Below are 18,202 nucleotides of genomic sequence, written 5' to 3' on the forward strand. Positions count from 1 at the left end.
AAGTCATTCTATTATCTCTCAGAGTAAGCAAAATATTCTCCCCTCATAAATTCTGCTCCACTAAACAGTCTTCAATAAAACGTAAGCATGAGATATTTAAAGGCAATTACTTATTTTATTGTATCTTCCAGAATCAGATTTAGAGAGAGCAACAAGAATCAATATAATTGATACCAGAACTTCCACTGTTTATATGTGATTATAAAATCATTAAAAATACTACCATAATTACTAAATGAATAATTTTGCTTAATGTCATCTTTCTGCCAAATTTTCATCTAAAAATAAATATTTCATGAATTATGGTTTAGAACTATGATTGGAAATCAATTTGTAACCAGTAATTTAATCCAAACACAAGGCATGGTATATTAGTATGTAAGATGATAAAACTAAACACTAATTTAGATATAATGAGAGCAAATGGTATAATAGTTTGGTGATTCTATTTTGCTTTCTGAAGAAAAGGATTATTTCATCTCTAATAAACTTATACCCACATTTAAATATCTTGAATTTATATATATATATATATATACACACATACACATTCAAAGGGCTTCCTGTCTCTACTTTAAATCCTCATGCCACTTTCTTTCCGAAACGTTGGATAAATCTTTCAAATAACAAAGTAAGTATATTTAATAACAAAAAACATTTTACTCTTCATGGTTCTCTAATGTGTAACCTCTATGACAATTTCTTGTAAGGTTCACCATTCCAATTTTACTTTCATAAAACTTACTGCATGACTGGTACATGCCAAATGTGTTACAATATTTTAAAATACAATTAATTAATACTTAATATATTTTATCATAGTAGCTTTTAGAGGAGCACATTAAACTTTCCTCAAATAGAAAAGACATTTTCACATAAGTAAAACTTAAAAAAGGATGTCTTTACTAGGTATAGAAATAAATTGTAAAATGTTTTAAAACTTTTCACTAAATTCAAATCCTTCCAAATTGTTTCTCCAAACTTTCAAATGCCAATATGTATTTAAATGTTTAAATATTTTCAAAGTTATTAAAATTATCTTACAGACACCTTTTCTTAAGAATAATAAAGGTATGTTTATAGATACATAATAAGCCTTAAAAAATACCTGAGAGGTCTCGCCTGGGGATTGCCTGCTTCTACATATGGATGTAAATAATCCTTTATGTAGAGATCAGCAGCGCTATTAGAATGGGTGCAAATGAGAATCCTGCTGGAATAAATGGTGCAAATAAAAAGAATGATAAAACACAAAACAATTAAAGTAGTAAAATATCCAAAAAAAAAAAAAGCAGACAGTGGCCATCTTTCCATACAATTCTCTGAAACTGTTCACTAATCTCCATGATACATGATTTAATGAGGCTTTTATGAAGTTATGTTCATCTTCAAACCATCAAAAGAATTACATTTTATACAAATTACTTCTAAAATCTTTCAGATAAGATAATAATATACTACAATATAAGCACACTTTGGAGATCTAAGTGCCATCATAATTTTAAATGTATAATGGAGAGCTTTCTTAAACTATTTAAATACAATTACTCTCTATACTGCAAATTCTTTTTAAAAACAGATAATTTTTAAGAGTAATTAATGCCCCCAAAACACTGACAGAGAATTTTTTAAGCTCAATGAAAATTTTGTTCTACTTTCTACTGGCCTTCCTTCAGTATATAAGGGGAAAATTAGCTATTTATATTGTTAATTAAATTTCAAAACCTCTATACCACCATCTCACCTAGTATCCTGTTGTTGGAGTATGTGCTTGACTGCCTGAGCTAGAGTGAAGGTTTTGCCTGTCCCATAGGGACCAATGATAAGAACAGGAGGCAGCTGTATTGAAAGTGGGGTGGTAATAGCCAGAACAGCCTCTTTCTGTTTTGCATTTAGTCGAGGATCCAACTGCTCATCCCATTGCCTATATTTAAAAAAAAAAAAATTTGAAAATTATTTTCAACACACCAGGTTACTTAACTAATGAACAATAAACAATAAACATTTAAAATATCTAGAAAACTAATGCTTATTTTGAAAATACATTTTTTAAAATGCCATTCAATTTTATCATGTAATGATTTACAATTAAACCAAGCTAAAATAAAAATTATTCTTAAAGCTTAATTTACTTTAGGTAATAAAAGATTTTAATAAATTACCTGAAGAAATCACAAACTACCTATTACCATTTTTTATGCAGTGATATTAAGTCTACCAAAAAAAACCTTATCATTGTTAATGTTTTGATATATATAATTTTACTACATTTTATGAAAGCATCTGAAAAAAATACATATATTTGTGCAAATATACACAGATATATGAAGAAATATACTGCAGAAATTGCAGAAATCTTGGCTCATTTCTTTACATAGTCAATATAACAAACTTGAGAGAGAGAATCCATTGCTAATTCATCAAAAGATTTATTTTGGAAAGCTAAAAAATTTACACATTCTACGTCTAGACACTGAAAACATACATCAAAGATTAGCTTTATTTTCACACCAACACCATTTTCATTCAAAGATGTCAAGGGTTTAGAAAATGGCAGCTTGATTCAAGAATACCTTAAACGGTTGCAAGCTTTTGAATGATACAAATGTAAGTATACCGTGTAGTGAATACCTGCCACAGCAGCACAAAGGGTCATAATTTGGCTGGGCTTAGAAGACCTGCACTGAGGCAGCAGTGGCAGTGATAAAAATTAGTGGGGAATTAATTGTATGCTTTTCCATCAAGACTATAACAATTCAGGCACATAATAACCTAAGTCTGATGAGGAAGATAACAGGTGCAGGAAGTAAAAGACAACAGCTAATTAGAAGAAGATCCTAAAGAAAATTGCAATCAAAGTGTCTAGCAAAATATTAGTGCAACATGAGTAGATAGTTCTGATAGCAAAATGTATTCTGCATGAAGACAAAGGGCTAATTTAGTTATTCACAGAAAAAACTATGGAAAATTTCCTTCATAAACACTGTGATGCTATGTTATAGGGTGTTACTTAAAACAAAACAAAAAGGGAAAAGAGTTACAAAGGTTTTTACCTTGGACAAACTAACCTTGCATTTGGTAACACCTCTCTTATCTGGAGGTCACTTTTCTGGAAACCTTAATGATCCAGAACATGGCCAAGAACTCAGAAGTAATTTTTTTTAATAGGCTCCCAAGGAACTAAAATAAAGGTCACATAGTCCATGCCATAAATTTAACGCATTTTTCCTCAGAGACATTTTCTCAGGCCTTCATTTAGACCTTATTTTATATACAGTTCTAATAAACTATAAAAAATTAAACACAAATCCAAATTGCAGGAATCTAGAGCCATTTAATGTAGAAGCCAACTATTCTATCTACTCAATAGTCTTCAAGGTCATTATTATATTATGTGCACATGTACATATCATGTGGTGTAAAGAATAGAAAGCAGGCCTCAGAGCCAGAAAGAAATGGGTTTAAGTCCCACCTTTAACACTACCGGGCTGATCATCTAATCTTTCAGTACTCTAGGCAACTCTTTAATACTTTAAGTTGTGGAGAAGGTGCCAACCTGCGTTGGTAAAGGGAATTTTATCACCCAGGAGTTTCCTAGACTCACAGTCAGAGATCCATTTCCTACACCTGTGCCTATCTGCATGCACATTATAATAATTATCATTGAAAATGATGATGCTGGGTTTCTTTTGAGGAATCAAGGAAGTAGAAAACGAATTTTTCAAGTACTTCAATCATAACTTATTATATGTCCAATAATTACTGAATAGTTAAATAAATTTCAGTATGTTAACATAACATTAAAATGGTAAATATAAAGCAAACAAATACAGACTTATACAATATGATACAGAATAGAATCAGCAGAAACAGAAGTTTATAAACACTAAGTACAGCTTGTGTTTTTGGAAGAAGAAAAAATAGAGGAAAAACTTGAGTCAGAGGACAAGCCAGAAAGAGAAGACAGAATAGAAGAATCTTTATTGCTTGTTAGCAGCTTGTGAACATAGTTGGTTCATTCTTGTTAAGGGATGTAGGCTTAACATAATATTTTATTCTGTCTTATATGTTCATTTAATTGTTCTTATTAACAATTTTTATAATTTTTAATTTAAATATTTTACCAAAATTAGTAAAATAAAAGGTTTTCATACTTAAAGGAACAAGTTTCGATTAAATCATATATTCATAGCAAACAGGTCAGAGAGATTATCTCATCTGGACCTCAAAATATTATAACTGAGGAAAATGGGATTGGTGTCAGCTGGGCTGACGCATCTCATGCTTCAGATTCACAGGTGAGACAAAAATGAGACAGTCATAAAACCATCTTAATAAAAAGAGGCTTACTTAGGCATAGCATGGAAAGAAAACTAAGGACAGCAACAGATAGAGAGTTTCTACCTTGTCTCTACATAGAAACTTAACTAGTCAGCAGACTATATTGGGTAGGATGGCATTGAGTCTGAAAGGCACTGATTCCTCCTGGGCAGGCCTTTTATGCCCTAGGCAGCTGGAAATTAAGATCAATGGCTCTAACCTAAGCCACCTGGACTGATCAAGTCTCATGGGCAGCTTCTATGCTTTTTTAGGGAAACTAGCCTAGTCAACATGGCAGTGCCTTAGGCAACCAGAAAGCCATGTCAACAGGATCAAGCTTCAGCACTCAAACTTTACTGGTCCAAGAAACTAAAGCTCATCCCACTTATCTAATTTCCCAGCTAGTTTTTCTGCCTTTTAGGGGAAAAAAAATAGCCTAGACAGATTCTGCCCATATCACAGAGTCTCAGAAAGGTGAAGTGATTTGCTCAAGGTCACTCTTCTATTAATCAATCAACCAATCAGCAAACATTTAATAGGCACCTGCTATGTGCCAAGCATTACGCTGGGTACTGGGAATACAAATACAAAAAAAAAAATGGAACAATCTCTACTCCCAAGGAGCTTGCATTCTAATGGGGGAGATAAGTACCAATATAAATATACCATAATTCAAATAAATACAAAATAATTAAATGCAAGGTAGTTGAGGAGAAAGAGCACTAGTAGTTGTTGGCATCAGGAAAGGTTTAATACAGAAAGTGGTGCCTAAACAGCATCTTAAAGAAAGCGAGAGACTCTATAAAGTAAAGGTAAGGAGGACAATACATTCTAGGTAAGCAGAACGGACAACACAAAGGCCCAAAGATGAGAAATGGAATATAATGGATAAGAAACAACATCAGTTTGGCTTAATTATGAAGTTCAGGAGGGGAGAAAAAAAGAGGAGATGGAGGAAGACACTGAAAAGATAGGTTGGGAACAGATTGTATACAGCTTTAAAAGCTAAACAAAGAAGCTTATGTTTCACTCTAGAAACAACAGGACACTATAGGAGTTGAATGAGTTGGAGAGTATCTGACATGATCAGATCTGAGCTTAAAGATAATTATTTGGGCCACAGTGTATAGGATACATTGGAGTGGTGGGAAACTTGAAAGACAGAGACCCAATTATAAGACTGCTGCAATAAATGTGTAAGTGGAGAGAAGTGATTATATAAATGAAATAAATGAGATGTCACTGCGCTTATACATTTGCATAATATTACATTATAAAAATAAGCACATCTCCAGTCTTTAAAATAGGTATTTCAAAAAACCAAAGAACATTAAAGGATATATAAAATGGATTGCACATACAATCAGAGCATTATAACAGTATTTTAAGTGTGATACAAACTACAGTTGTTCATTTTAGTTTCATGTCTATTAATTGTTAAAGAGTAAATATTTTTTCAAATCAAATTAGCACTCCTAATACCAGCTTAAGTTCAGTCACATATAAAAATGACCATGGCTACTGGCAATTTATGGAAAACCAATAAGTAGAAAAAACATGAAATCAATTTCCCTATCTGTTTAATAAGATTATAGAGTCTTCAAGGTAGAAATGAAAGGCACCTCAAAGGTCATCTATAACAACAATCTCATTTTATAGGCAAGAAAACAGGCTCAAAGAAGTGAAAAGACTTGCCCGGGGTTACACAAGTATAAGTGACAAAGCTGGAATTTGAACCCAGGTCCTTTGATTTCATCTTCATGAGTATAGTCAGACTATGGACTATGGTTAAAAAGTATCTAGTCTAATAAGTAGTAGTTACCATGTTTAAATAGTATTTCAAAGTAGTAACTTTTTTGAAGAAAATGTATGTTATTCGTCAGTCGTCAATGTGACAGACATAACACAAGGAAAATATAATTTACATATTAATCTATTTGGAAGTAACTAGTACATGAAACAAAACTATCTTGTGAAAAATAATCTATGAGAACAAATTTAGAAAAGATCTGAAAAGTCATATTTCCATAATTTGCAGAAAAGTATTTCTGGTATTAGATTTTGTTTCAACACCATCAAATTAATACAATCAAAAAAATACACCATGATTCTTTTGTTTAAAGAAAGGCAGAAAACTGATTGTGAATCTCTGATATTTTAACTTTGTTTTCATATCAACAGCACTTTCATTTACTCCTCCTACATTACCACAATGCCAAATGAAGATTTTATACAAAGTACACTTGTGTTTCAGAACACACCTTAGCTAATATGAAAAAATCCAATATGGCATTAATATGAGTTTCACGTATTACATTTTTTTACATTATTATACCTGTTAGGACTCCAAGGTATGGTGGGGGTCATGCTAACATCTGGAAACAGAATACTGTTGTCTTTGATCCTGTCCAAAGCATAATGCATTTCACAGAGTGGTAATCGATTTAATTGAAACTGAAGTTCAACCTGCAACCAAAAATACAGAAAACCTTTAAGTATAATGGTAAATATCTACATAGGAATGTATATACACAGCTCTTTACACATGTTAGGGGAAAGAGACTACTTTTCTGCTTTGTCTTTTTAACCCTACTGCCTAGGACAATGCCTTATTTGTCCTACATTTTTCTTTAATTGTTCTCTGTGTAGGTCTCTTGGCAAGGAACTTCCTCTACCAGTACAAATCAATCAATCAATCAATCAGTAAGCATTAAGTGCTTACTATGGAATAAGCACAGTGTTAAGCAGTGTGGACACAAAGCAAAAGTAAAAAGGGTTCCTGTCCTCAAAAAGCTAACATAATAATGTATAGCACTTTTTATCCTCACAATAACCATGGGAGATATTATTATATTATTCCTTTTATACAAATGAGGAAACTGAGGCAGACAGAGGTTAAATGACTTATCTAGGGTTACACAAGTAGTAAGTATATGTGGCAGGATTCAAACTCAGGTCTCCTTAACTCTGGAAGGTAACCTTAAATGGGAAGCTGAAAGGGTTGGAAAAGACCTGCTATAGAAGATGGTGCTTAAGCTGAATCTAGAAGAAAGCCAAAGAGGCATTCTAGGGAGGGGGAACAACCAACACAAAGGCTCAGAGACTAAATGTGTAAGGCGGCTATAAAGGTAGGAAGAATACAGGTTGTAAGGGGCTCTACAAGCCAAAAAAGTGATTCTATATTTTATCCTTACTAAATACTTTTTCGATTTAATTGGAGCTGCCAAAAGGGAAATGCTTCCCAATTTTGTTCACCATGATTATGGTAATATTTGGAATCATGCTATTTTTCTGTTTATTATGTTAAAGAAAGAGGCCAGCTAGCTGTTCAGATTTTAGCACATGGTATAATCTTGGTCAGTCATCTAGAATCTAGGGTTAGGTCCTCAAGTTTTGAAGGCTCAGGAACCAGAATTGATTAGTTTGCATATCTGTAGGTAATTAGACTCTGAGAAACCAACTCATTGTAACCAAATTCAGAGGACTCAACAGGATCACAGAATGCCAGTAGTTTTACAAGAAATATAACTGTGGAATAGACTGAATATTAATATTAATTAGCTATCACATTTTCTTCCCACTAGGAAAATCTACATGGAAAATCAAATTAATACTATACAATGATTACACAGTCATAGATACAAAGTTGAAATAAACCTTGGAAGCCAAAAAAAAAATCAAATTAATCAGAAGGCTGGTCAGTAAGCACAGAGTCAAAGTAATTTTTTTTTTTAAGTTCAATAATCTAAATGGATAGCGCTGTGAAACCTGTCTCCACTACAGCAGAATACTTGCAAATAGGCTACAGCCTATAAATTGATCAGAGCACTCTTTCTCTTGTGTAACCATAGGCAATTTTTAAAATTTTTTGGCTCTCCTTTTTTTAAATCTCTATTCAGAACATTATGACATTATGACAATTAAAGTATAATTTATTTTAGATTAATTTCTCCCTAAACTGATTTCAGAAAATACCCTACCAGTCTCTCGATAATCTACCTTGATGTCCTCACAATTACATTTGAAAAACAGATCCTACTTACAAGTTTTCCTTTCTAGTATATGATAAATTGATTTCCCTACCCAAGTTTAAAGACAAATGGCATATCACTGAACTGGAAAAGAAAATGATGCGAAAATCTGAAAACAAAAAAATATGTCACAGGTTACTTCAAATGAAAAGATAATTATTAATTATTGCTGAATGTATTACATATTTCTACTCCAACCATACAGAGGAAAAAGGTACTATTTTTTAAAAACAATTAAACTCATGCCAAGGAAAAAACAGTCAAATAAAGATGTTGAAAAAGAAAAATCTATGAGGCCAAGAGACTTTGTTCAAAACTGAATTAACTAGGCTAATCCTTTTTTCAAACCAGAGGCCAAATCAGCTATTTTAAAACTGATTAATACCATAATGTAGAGCAATTAGCCATTAGAACTTAATGACTTAGATTATCTAAGTAACAATCTCCAACTAAAAGGGACTCCTTCCATTTTAAGCCCTCTAAAACAAAGCCATCTCAATAACCAATCTATTAATAATTATCATCATAAAAACAACCCACTATGTCAGAAACAGTATAAATTACCAGAGACTTCCAGCGCTAGACCATCTAGTCTAACTCCCTTGTTTTACAAAGGTCCAGAGAGGTTAACGGATTTGCCCAAAACCACACAATGAATCCATGACTTTCCATTATATTATATTATATCATCTCCTACGGCTCCTTAGAGCAGTCAAAGGCCTAAACCTAGCATCTGGCCCAGTCACCCAGGAGAATAAGAAAGGGATTCTTCCTATAGAAAAACTAACTATACATGATTATCAAAGAACTCCAGTACATAAGAAGAAATGATCATTAAATGATATGGAAATTTATTAGGTGAACATAAATTTCTATGCAATTGAAAATTAAGACGATATACATCGAGTACTCTGAATATGATTATAAAGCTGACTTTATAATTGTAGGTTTCCTTCAATCCTATGGACAAGGAAGTCAATGTTAGGTGACATAAGCTACCTTTTCACTAAATGTTACACTAAAGAAAAGTTCCTGTGAAAAAGGTCTGGGGATTTTATTGAATTATATACTCAACATATATTTCAGCTATTTTTAAATATTTCAATAGTTCCGTGACCTGTTCATTGAAAGAATGAATGAAAAAGCATTTACTAAGCACTTAGTAAAATACAGACTATTGCACTAATCTTAGCAATACAAATATCAGAGACATTTTCTCTACTGTTATAGATGATATCTATCCATGTTTTCTCATCCTATATAATTTTTCTCCATATTCTCCCACAGATCTTTCATAGAGTACATGCTTTTCCAAAGCGTTAGAGGCCATCCTCTAGCTATATGTATGTTTCAGATACTAATACATCCATCGGGCTATCTATTATCCTTCAATATGGTTACATGAATGGCCATCCTGTTTTCCAACCATACATTTCTTTGATGAATTCCCTTATGTCCTTCCCTGCACATAGTTTATCACTGGAAAATATGCTGCAGTTTATTTCATCAACCATGCTTCATTTTATTGCTCTTTGGGTCATCTACAACTTTAATGCTTCAGAAGTTAATGTAATTACACATAATTCACATCACATAGCATCACAGAGGACATTTTTTAAGATAAATTTTTCTGCCACAGGTATAGCTTGATAATTGAAAATACTGTACAATATCCAAGTGAAATCCAGTCTGCTCTCTTCCTCTGAATGAGTCTGTTAATAAACATTTATTAAGCACCTAACATATGCCAAACGCTGTGCTTAGTGCTATATAGGTACAAAAAAAGGGAAAAGACAGTTCATGCCCTCACAATTTAATTGGGGAAGCAATAAACAAACAAATATGAACAGAAATACAGAATAGGAAATAATTAACAGAGAGAAGGCAGTAAGATTAAGAAGAGTTGGGAAAAGAGGCTTCCTGTAGAAAATAGCATTTCAGTTGTGATGTAAGGAAGTCAGGTAAGCCAGTAGGCAGAGATGAGGAGGGAGAATATTCCAGGTATGGAGGACAACAAGAGAAGATGGCCAAAGTTAAGAGATGGAGTATCATATTCATACAACAGCAAAGAATTCAGAGTCACTGGATCAAAGAGTACATAGTAGAGAGTAAGGTATAAAAAAACTGGAAAGGTAGGAGAGGGATAAGTTATTAAGGGCTTTTAACACCAAACAGATTTTGTATTTGATCTTGGAGGAAATAGGGAGCCACCAGTGTTTACTGAGGGGGGTTGGAGGGTTGACATGGTGGCACCTGAGCTTTAGGAAAATCACTTTAGGGGCTGAATGGAGAATGGATTGGAGGGAGGAAAAGACTTGAAGGAGTCAGACCCACTAGCAAGCTATTGCAATAGTCCAGGCATGAAGTGATGAGGGTCTGCACTAGAGTCCTGATAGTGTCAGAGGAAGGAAGGGAGCATATTCAGAGATGTTGCAAAGGTGAAATTGACAGAACTTGTTAATAGATTGAATGTGGTGGGTGAGAGATAGTGAGGAGTTGAGGATGACGCCTAGCTTGCAAGCCAAAGGAAATGGGAGGATGGTGTTGCCCTCTACAATAACAGGGAAGGTAGGAGGTAGGGAAGGTTTAAGAGGAAAGACAGTTAGGTTCAGTTTTGGACATGTTGTGTTTACTGGACATCCAGTCTGAGATATCTGAAAAGCATTTGGAAATGCAAGGCTGAAAGTCAGCACAGTAGTTAGGGCAGGACAGGTAAAATTGAGAATCATTAGCAGAAACTCAAATCCATGGAAGATGAGATCACCAAGTAAGGTAGTTTAGAGGGAGAAAAAAAAAACAAGGACCAAGACTGAACCCTGTGGGACAGCTGTGGTTAGAGGACATGAGCTGGATAATGATCCAGCAAAGGAGACTGAGAAAGAGCAGTCAGATAAGTAGGAGAACCAAGAAAGAGTGGTGTCCTGAAAACTAAGAAAAAAAGAGAGTATCAAGGACAATTGTGGGAGAGTGATCAACAGTGTCAAAGGCTACAGAAAGGTCACAGAGAGTGGGAATTAAAAAACTAATGGATTTGGAGATTATTAGATCAATATTAACTTTAATTCTGGGCTCAATCCACCAACCATCTGTCCCAGATATATTCTTTAATTCAATGCACTGGCCATCCACTCCATACAATACACATTCTTCATCCAGTTAGTTTTTCTTGTATAAATCGGGTAAACGGGGAACTCACTGAAGGGGCCCTGTAATGTTCTGAGGCTTGATACAATCATCACATCATCTTTAAGTAGAAACATCTGGAGGAACTCACGCTCTACAGAAAATCTCTGACACTTGGTCCTGTTGCTGGATATCCTCCCTTATGATAATTAAATACCTTTGATAAGCATTTGTCTCCATTTTTTATGCCTTGATTGATATCATCAATCAGAAATGGGTTGTTTTGATCAAGGACTTTTGTATGATCTTTACATACATTCTATATCAAAGAGATACATACATAAGGACAAGGAGATACTCCTCATCCAAGGAGAGCTTTTAATACTATATTTTATTCTACAGGGTTAAATGCTTTTGAGTAGATTAAAAAAAAAAAAACCAGGAGGATCATTTATCTTTGCCACTTTTAAGTCAATTATATGACTGTAATAGTGTGATCTTCCATACAGTATCATTTACAGAAAGTATTCCCATCATATCCACATAACTTCATTAAACATACCATCAATACACATAAATCTGATTTTCAAAAAAATTACAGAGATAAGAGACTGAAGCATGTGGATAAGTAGTTGTTGATGTCCTCTCAAATCCTTTTTGAAGAGTAGTATCTTCCATGGTTTATTTTACTATTCTTTAGGTTATCTTCCATAGGATATCTTATAAAATAATTTCTCACTACATTTAAGAATGGGTCACCTCCAGCATGGACTACCTCCACTGTATACTTGGAATGATCAAGCCCCACTTTCCAACTTTATTGTTTCAGGAGCCACTTTTATTTCGTTCCCCTCTCACTGGGAACCAATCATCCCAAGAGAATTCACATACAAAACTTGAAGGAAGACAACAAACTGAAGAAAAATAGAATTGATCTATAAGTATTTTTATTACATTTTTATTTTCCTAGAAATTACAGTGATACAAATGTCAATCTCAAATGTCAAAAAACTCCATGGTCATTGATGAAATATATAACAATAAATAATGATAATGATATTAATGCTGAAAAATCTATTCCAGTTTCTTCTCTTGGGATGATGTCTTAATTAAGTGTTCTGTAAATCATTTTTATTTCTGTTGCTTTCAAGAGATGATATTGCTTATAATCTGAAATTCCTCCCTGTGCTTTACAAATGACTATTTCAAACTGGCACTTCTCTTGGCTGTGATGTCTTTGCACTTGGCAAGGAAATTAAAGCCTTTTGCTGGCTAAGGTAATTTCTGGCTCTTCTGCCTTCTTATTGCAAAAACTGCTTCAACTAGGTTAAAATTTTGCCAGGAAAAGTGATGATGATTAAGGTCAAACAAAAGTGGCACTGGAAAAGATGAAGCTGGGAAGACTGGCGGAATCACTACAAGTGATTGATGGCTTGATTGAACAGGTCAGATTAAAGCCATTACAATTTTATACATGTTTTCTTCTCATTTTCATCCTTAGTTATAACTGGATATTGATTCTGACCTGTGTTCTAACTGGTAGATGGTCTGACTACACATAGAAGCTGATTCTGAAATGATTCCTGCATTGGTGACAAGTTTTTGTTAATAGTCAACTTTCCAATGAAAATCTTCAAATACTTGTTGCATGTCCTGCAGAACATCTATGGAGAAACCCTGGTACCAATGAACAAGCAAATGGAAATGCAGGACCAGAGACAGAAGCTGGAAGTAGAGATACATAAATTTGGAAATCAGTGTTACAGAGATGATAATTGAAGCCATGAGACTTAGATAAAATGGCCAAAAGAGATGTTACATTGTAGAGAAAAGCAGGGTGCTGAGAAAAAAGGCCTTGGGAGAATGTTCATATTTAGGCAATGAAAAGTGAAACTAGGAAAGAAGATTGAAAAGGTGTGAACAAAGAGATAGAAGAACTAGATCCATATCCTACCACAAAATCGAGGAGAGCCAAAGAAGAAAAGAGGTGTAGTCAACAGTGTAAAATCTAGCAGAAAAGTCAAGGATAAGAAGTGAGAAAAGGCCATTGGATTGACAATTAAGAGATTATTACTGGTCACAGACAAAACAAGGAAACTGTAACCCTCCTTTAAAAAGTACTTTTTCAGCTTAATGAAAATCTAACACAGATTGAGAATACACAATACCAGTTGTGCCTACAATTAAAAAAGTCTGGAGTTGCAAAATTACAATTGAGTTAATCAGCAAAGCCTTAAGAAACAAAGGTTCAACTCACTAATACTATCTGACCTTTAAAGGGACCACTGCCCATCACCAAGCTCCACGAGTCCAGCCCCATTCCAACAGCCACTCCTAAAAATGAGAACAGTTGTCCCCCACTGGTTGGGGATAAAAAAGGAAAGAGGGAAGGAGAAGATTATCTTCTAGCCCCACTCTTGTCCTCTCCTTGCCCTGAGTGCCAAGCTCTCAGGAGGACAGAAGAGATCTAAGCTGAGAAAGTCCCCTCTACAACATCCTCCAGTATATTGTGAGCTTCATTCATTCATCTGTCACCTACTATTACACCATGGGCCTCTCCTGTTTCTCTCCTTATGCCTATACTAATCAAATACCAGTCATTTGTAAGAAACTAACCCCCTTATCTAATCTCTGTCTCACAATAATTCTGCCCATCCCCATACCTTTGCTGTCTGTTAAGTCCTTCATTCTGGATATCTTACTCACATATTCATTCCATTTATTAACCCTGACTGAGATCTGACTCTACTTTGACAACACATTCTGGTTACATTCTCCAGCATTGACTGTACCTTCCCTCACGGCATTCCTCCCATCTCATATAAACCCGTCATGGAGGTGTCAGAATACTCCTTACTCCTTAAATGCAATGACATATACCTTCATTCCATCTCAGTCACAAATATGAAAGGTAGCAACAAATTGGTTCAAACATTCTGGAATGTAACTTGGAACTATGCTCAAAAAGTCACTGAAATTTTACATATCATTTGATATAGCATTACTACTGTTAGGAAAATACTGCAAAGAAGTTAAGGACACAGGGAAAAGATCTATTATGTACAAGAATATTTATAGCAACACTTTTTGTTCTAGTAATGAATTGGAAACAAAATAAGAGCAACTGAGGAATGGCTGAACAAATCATGGTATTACAGCCTATATAAATCTCAGCAATTTACTTAATCCCTCAATGCTCTATGTAACTTTTTTGTTTTCCGAAATTGTGTCCTCCCATCTCTCTCAGACTTAACGTCCAGCCATCACTGAAAGGCTGAAGCTGTACTGCTGATCACAGCACTTTGACATGCTCCACTTCTGGTGGGTCAGTTCCTCCTTCCTTAGGCAGCCTGGCATTCCTCTCCCCTCGCCAGAGGCTCAACATATTGGTTCCAAAATTAATGGGAATACCTTTATCCCTACTATGGCACAGAACTCCTGAGTTCAAACAATCTACCAGCTTCAACCTCTCAGCAGAAGGGAATGCAGGTATGCATCACTATGCCCAGTCTCTAGATAACTCTTTAAGACTCATTTGCAAAAAGGAACTGATCTGCATTGGCAGAAAGAGCTTCCTAATCAGGGAAATGTGTGTGTGTGTGTGTGTGTGTCTGTGTGTGTGTGTCAATTAATTCACAGCTCTAGTTCCTATACCCAGTCCTCATGCCACAATATGAAATAGAATGGAAAGAGAACCAGAAGAATTTAGACAAATACAAATGAATAATGCACCCTTCTTTTTTCAAATTTTCAAAATTCCTGTCTTCCTTCAAGGTTCAGTTCAGGTGCTACCTCCTCTGCAAAGTCTTCCTTTAAACCCTCAGTTGTTAATTTTCTTTTCTTTCTCAAGTATTATTAGATCTAGATCACTTTGTCTGATTTCTCCCTTGTCCCCTGTGTAATATTTTAACCCCTTCTGGATGGAAGTTCCTTGAGGGCAGAGATCTTTTCATTTTTTATCTTTCAATCCTCATCAGCTAGCACACACACTGCCTAGAACTAACATGAACACACAAGCATCTTTGGGAACTCCATGAAGTAATTAATTATAATGAAATGACAGAACTAAAGGGGAAAAAAATGTGAAAAGAAATGAGCTATGAAAGAAAAACTTGGAAAAAGAATTAACAGCTTGAAAAAAGGTATAAAACTGTACCCAAGAAATAAAACTCCCTGAAAATCAGAACTGACCAAATAGAAGTTGATGATTCCATGAAACAAGAAATATTAAAAAACAGCATAGAAGAAAATATAAGCTATCAACACAGCAAAAACAACTAATGTGGAAAACACATTGAAAAGACATAATTTAAGAATCACCAGACTACCTGAAAACCATGATCAAAAAGAAGAACCTAGACATCACATAGGATTATATTGAAGAATAACTTACCTAGCAAAACTAAGTACAATCCTAAAGGCCGAAAAAAATGGACCCTTAATGAAAAAGAAGACTTCCAAATATTCCCGACAAAAAGACCAAGCTACACAGCAATTTTAGAATGAAAATATGAGTCAAGAGAAACAAGCAAACAAAAAATTAAAGATGAATGAACTATCAGAAGAAATTAAAAAAGGATAAACTGCTTACATTCCTATTTGGCAAGATCAAAAGAATAAGAAATAGATTATACCATAGTCCAAGATCAGAAAAAGAAACTGAATGAATCAAAAACGAACTACCAAAGGGGAAAAAAGCCTTGGAACAGATTGTTTTACAAGTGAATTCTATCAAATGTTCAAAGAATAATTTACTCCAATATTATATAAACTCTTTGTAAAAATAAGAAGTCAAGACAACAAGTAATTAAGCATTTATCAGATGCTGGGAACTATACAGGTGTTTTAGATATAAAGAAAGACAAAAACATAGTCCCTGCTATAAAGTACCTCACATGCTAATAAGGGAGACAAAAAATATTGTACATAAAAGATATATACAGGGTAAATGAAAGATTATCTCAGACAGCATGGACTATCAGTGGGGAACCTGGAAAGACCTAATGCAGAATGTTGGTTTCAAGCCTAATCTTGAAGGAAGTCATAAAGTGGAAGAAAGGAAGGAAAGCATTCCAGGAATGGAGGATAGCAAGTAAAAAGACACAAAGTTGAGAAACAGAGTATCATATAAGGAACAGTAAATAGACCGGCACAGTATGTACAGAAAGACCGACTGTGTGGGAACAAGTATTTATTAGGCACCTACTACATTGTCAGGCACTACACTAAATGCTTTACACATATTACTTTATTTGATCCTCACAACACCCCTAGGAGGTAACTATTATCTCCATTTTAAAGTTGAGGAAACTGAATGTAAGAAGCCTAGAAGGGCTTAGCCAGTGCTTAGCACAATGCCTGTTATGAAGTTGACACCTGCTAAGTACTTGCAGACTTGACAAGACTTAGAAAGGGGCTTTAAATACTAAACAGAAGACTTTTAACATTTGATTCTGGAGTTAACAGAGAACCACCAGAGTTTACTGAGTAGGGAGATGATATGGTCAAACCAGGGGGTAAACAAATTAGAAGAACAGAGAAAAAATTACCTTTCAGATCTGTGGATAAGGCAACAATTCACGTCCAATCAAAGAACAGAGAATGTTGCAATAAATGGATAACTAGGATATTATAAAATTGAAAAGCTTTTGCACAAATAAAATCAATGCAATTAGAATTATAAGGTAGTTGCTGGATATAAAATAAACCCACACATATCATTGGCATTTCTATATATTACTAACAAAGCCCAACAGCAAGAGACAGAAAGAGAAATTCCATTTAAAACTACTGTAAAAATTATAAAATATTTGGGACTCAAGAACTATATGAATAGAATTACAAAACACTTTTCATACAAATAAAGTCATATCTAAATAACTGGAAAAATATCAGATGCTCATGGGAAGGCCAAGCTAATACTATAAAAATGACAATTCTACCTAAATTAATTTACTTATTCAGTGCCATAGCAATCAAACTACCAAAAATTATCTTATAGAGCTAGAAAAAACAATAATAAAATTCACCCGGAAGAATAAAAGATCCAGAATATCAGGGAATTAATGAAAAGAAATATAAGGGAAGATAGCCTAACTGTACCAGATCTTAAATTGTATTATAAAGTAAGAAATAGAGTGGGGGATCAGTGGAACAGGTTAGGTATGCAAGACACCACAGTCAATGTTTGAGAAATCCAAAGACTCTAGCTTGCGGGATAAAAAATTACTATTTAACAAAAACTGTTGGGAAAACTGGAAAACAGTATGGCAGAAACTAGACATAAACCAACATCTTACACCCTATACCAAGATAAAGTCAAAATGGGTACATAATTTAGATATAAAGACTGATACTATAAGCAAACTGGGAGAGCAAGGAATAGTTTACCTGTCAGATTTATGCAGAATGGAAGAATTTGTGACCTATAGAGAACATTATGAAATGCAAAATGGATAATTTTGATTACATTAAATTGAAAAGTTCTTAGACAAACAAAGCCAATGCAACCAACATTAGGAAAGAAGCAGAAAACAGGGAAAGACATTTTATAACCAGTGTCTCTGATAAAGGCCTCATTATATATATAAAGAACTGAGTTGAATTTACAAGAATACAAGTCATTCCCCAATTGATAAATGATCAAAGGATATGAATAGGGAGTTTTTAGAGGAAGAAATTAAATTTTATCTATAGTCATATGAAAAAATGCTCTAAATCACTATTGA

At 34.2% G+C, this 18,202-nt stretch overlaps 1 protein-coding gene across 2 annotated transcripts in view; it reads right to left on the reverse strand.

Moving 5' to 3' along the window:
• The window catches only part of HELZ (helicase with zinc finger), a 274,664-nt gene that overhangs the window by 115,732 nt on the left and 140,730 nt on the right, over positions 1-18,202 (reverse strand). The window contains exons 13-15 of one of the 2 annotated variants that reach the window (XM_027872722.1): positions 6,656-6,786; positions 1,745-1,924; positions 1,109-1,210 (exon numbers count right to left, since the gene is read on the reverse strand). In XM_027872722.1, the coding sequence (XP_027728523.1) occupies positions 1,109-1,210; positions 1,745-1,924; positions 6,656-6,786 (413 nt within the window). Of the gene's footprint in view, positions 1-1,108; positions 1,214-1,744; positions 1,925-6,655; positions 6,787-18,202 lie in introns of both variants that reach the window. The other variant, XM_027872721.1, reaches the window with a different exon arrangement.

This window comes from Vombatus ursinus, unplaced genomic scaffold (genome assembly GCF_900497805.2).
Source record: "Vombatus ursinus unplaced genomic scaffold, bare-nosed wombat genome assembly UNPS02014801.1, whole genome shotgun sequence".
Lineage (NCBI taxonomy): Eukaryota > Metazoa > Chordata > Mammalia > Diprotodontia > Vombatidae > Vombatus > Vombatus ursinus.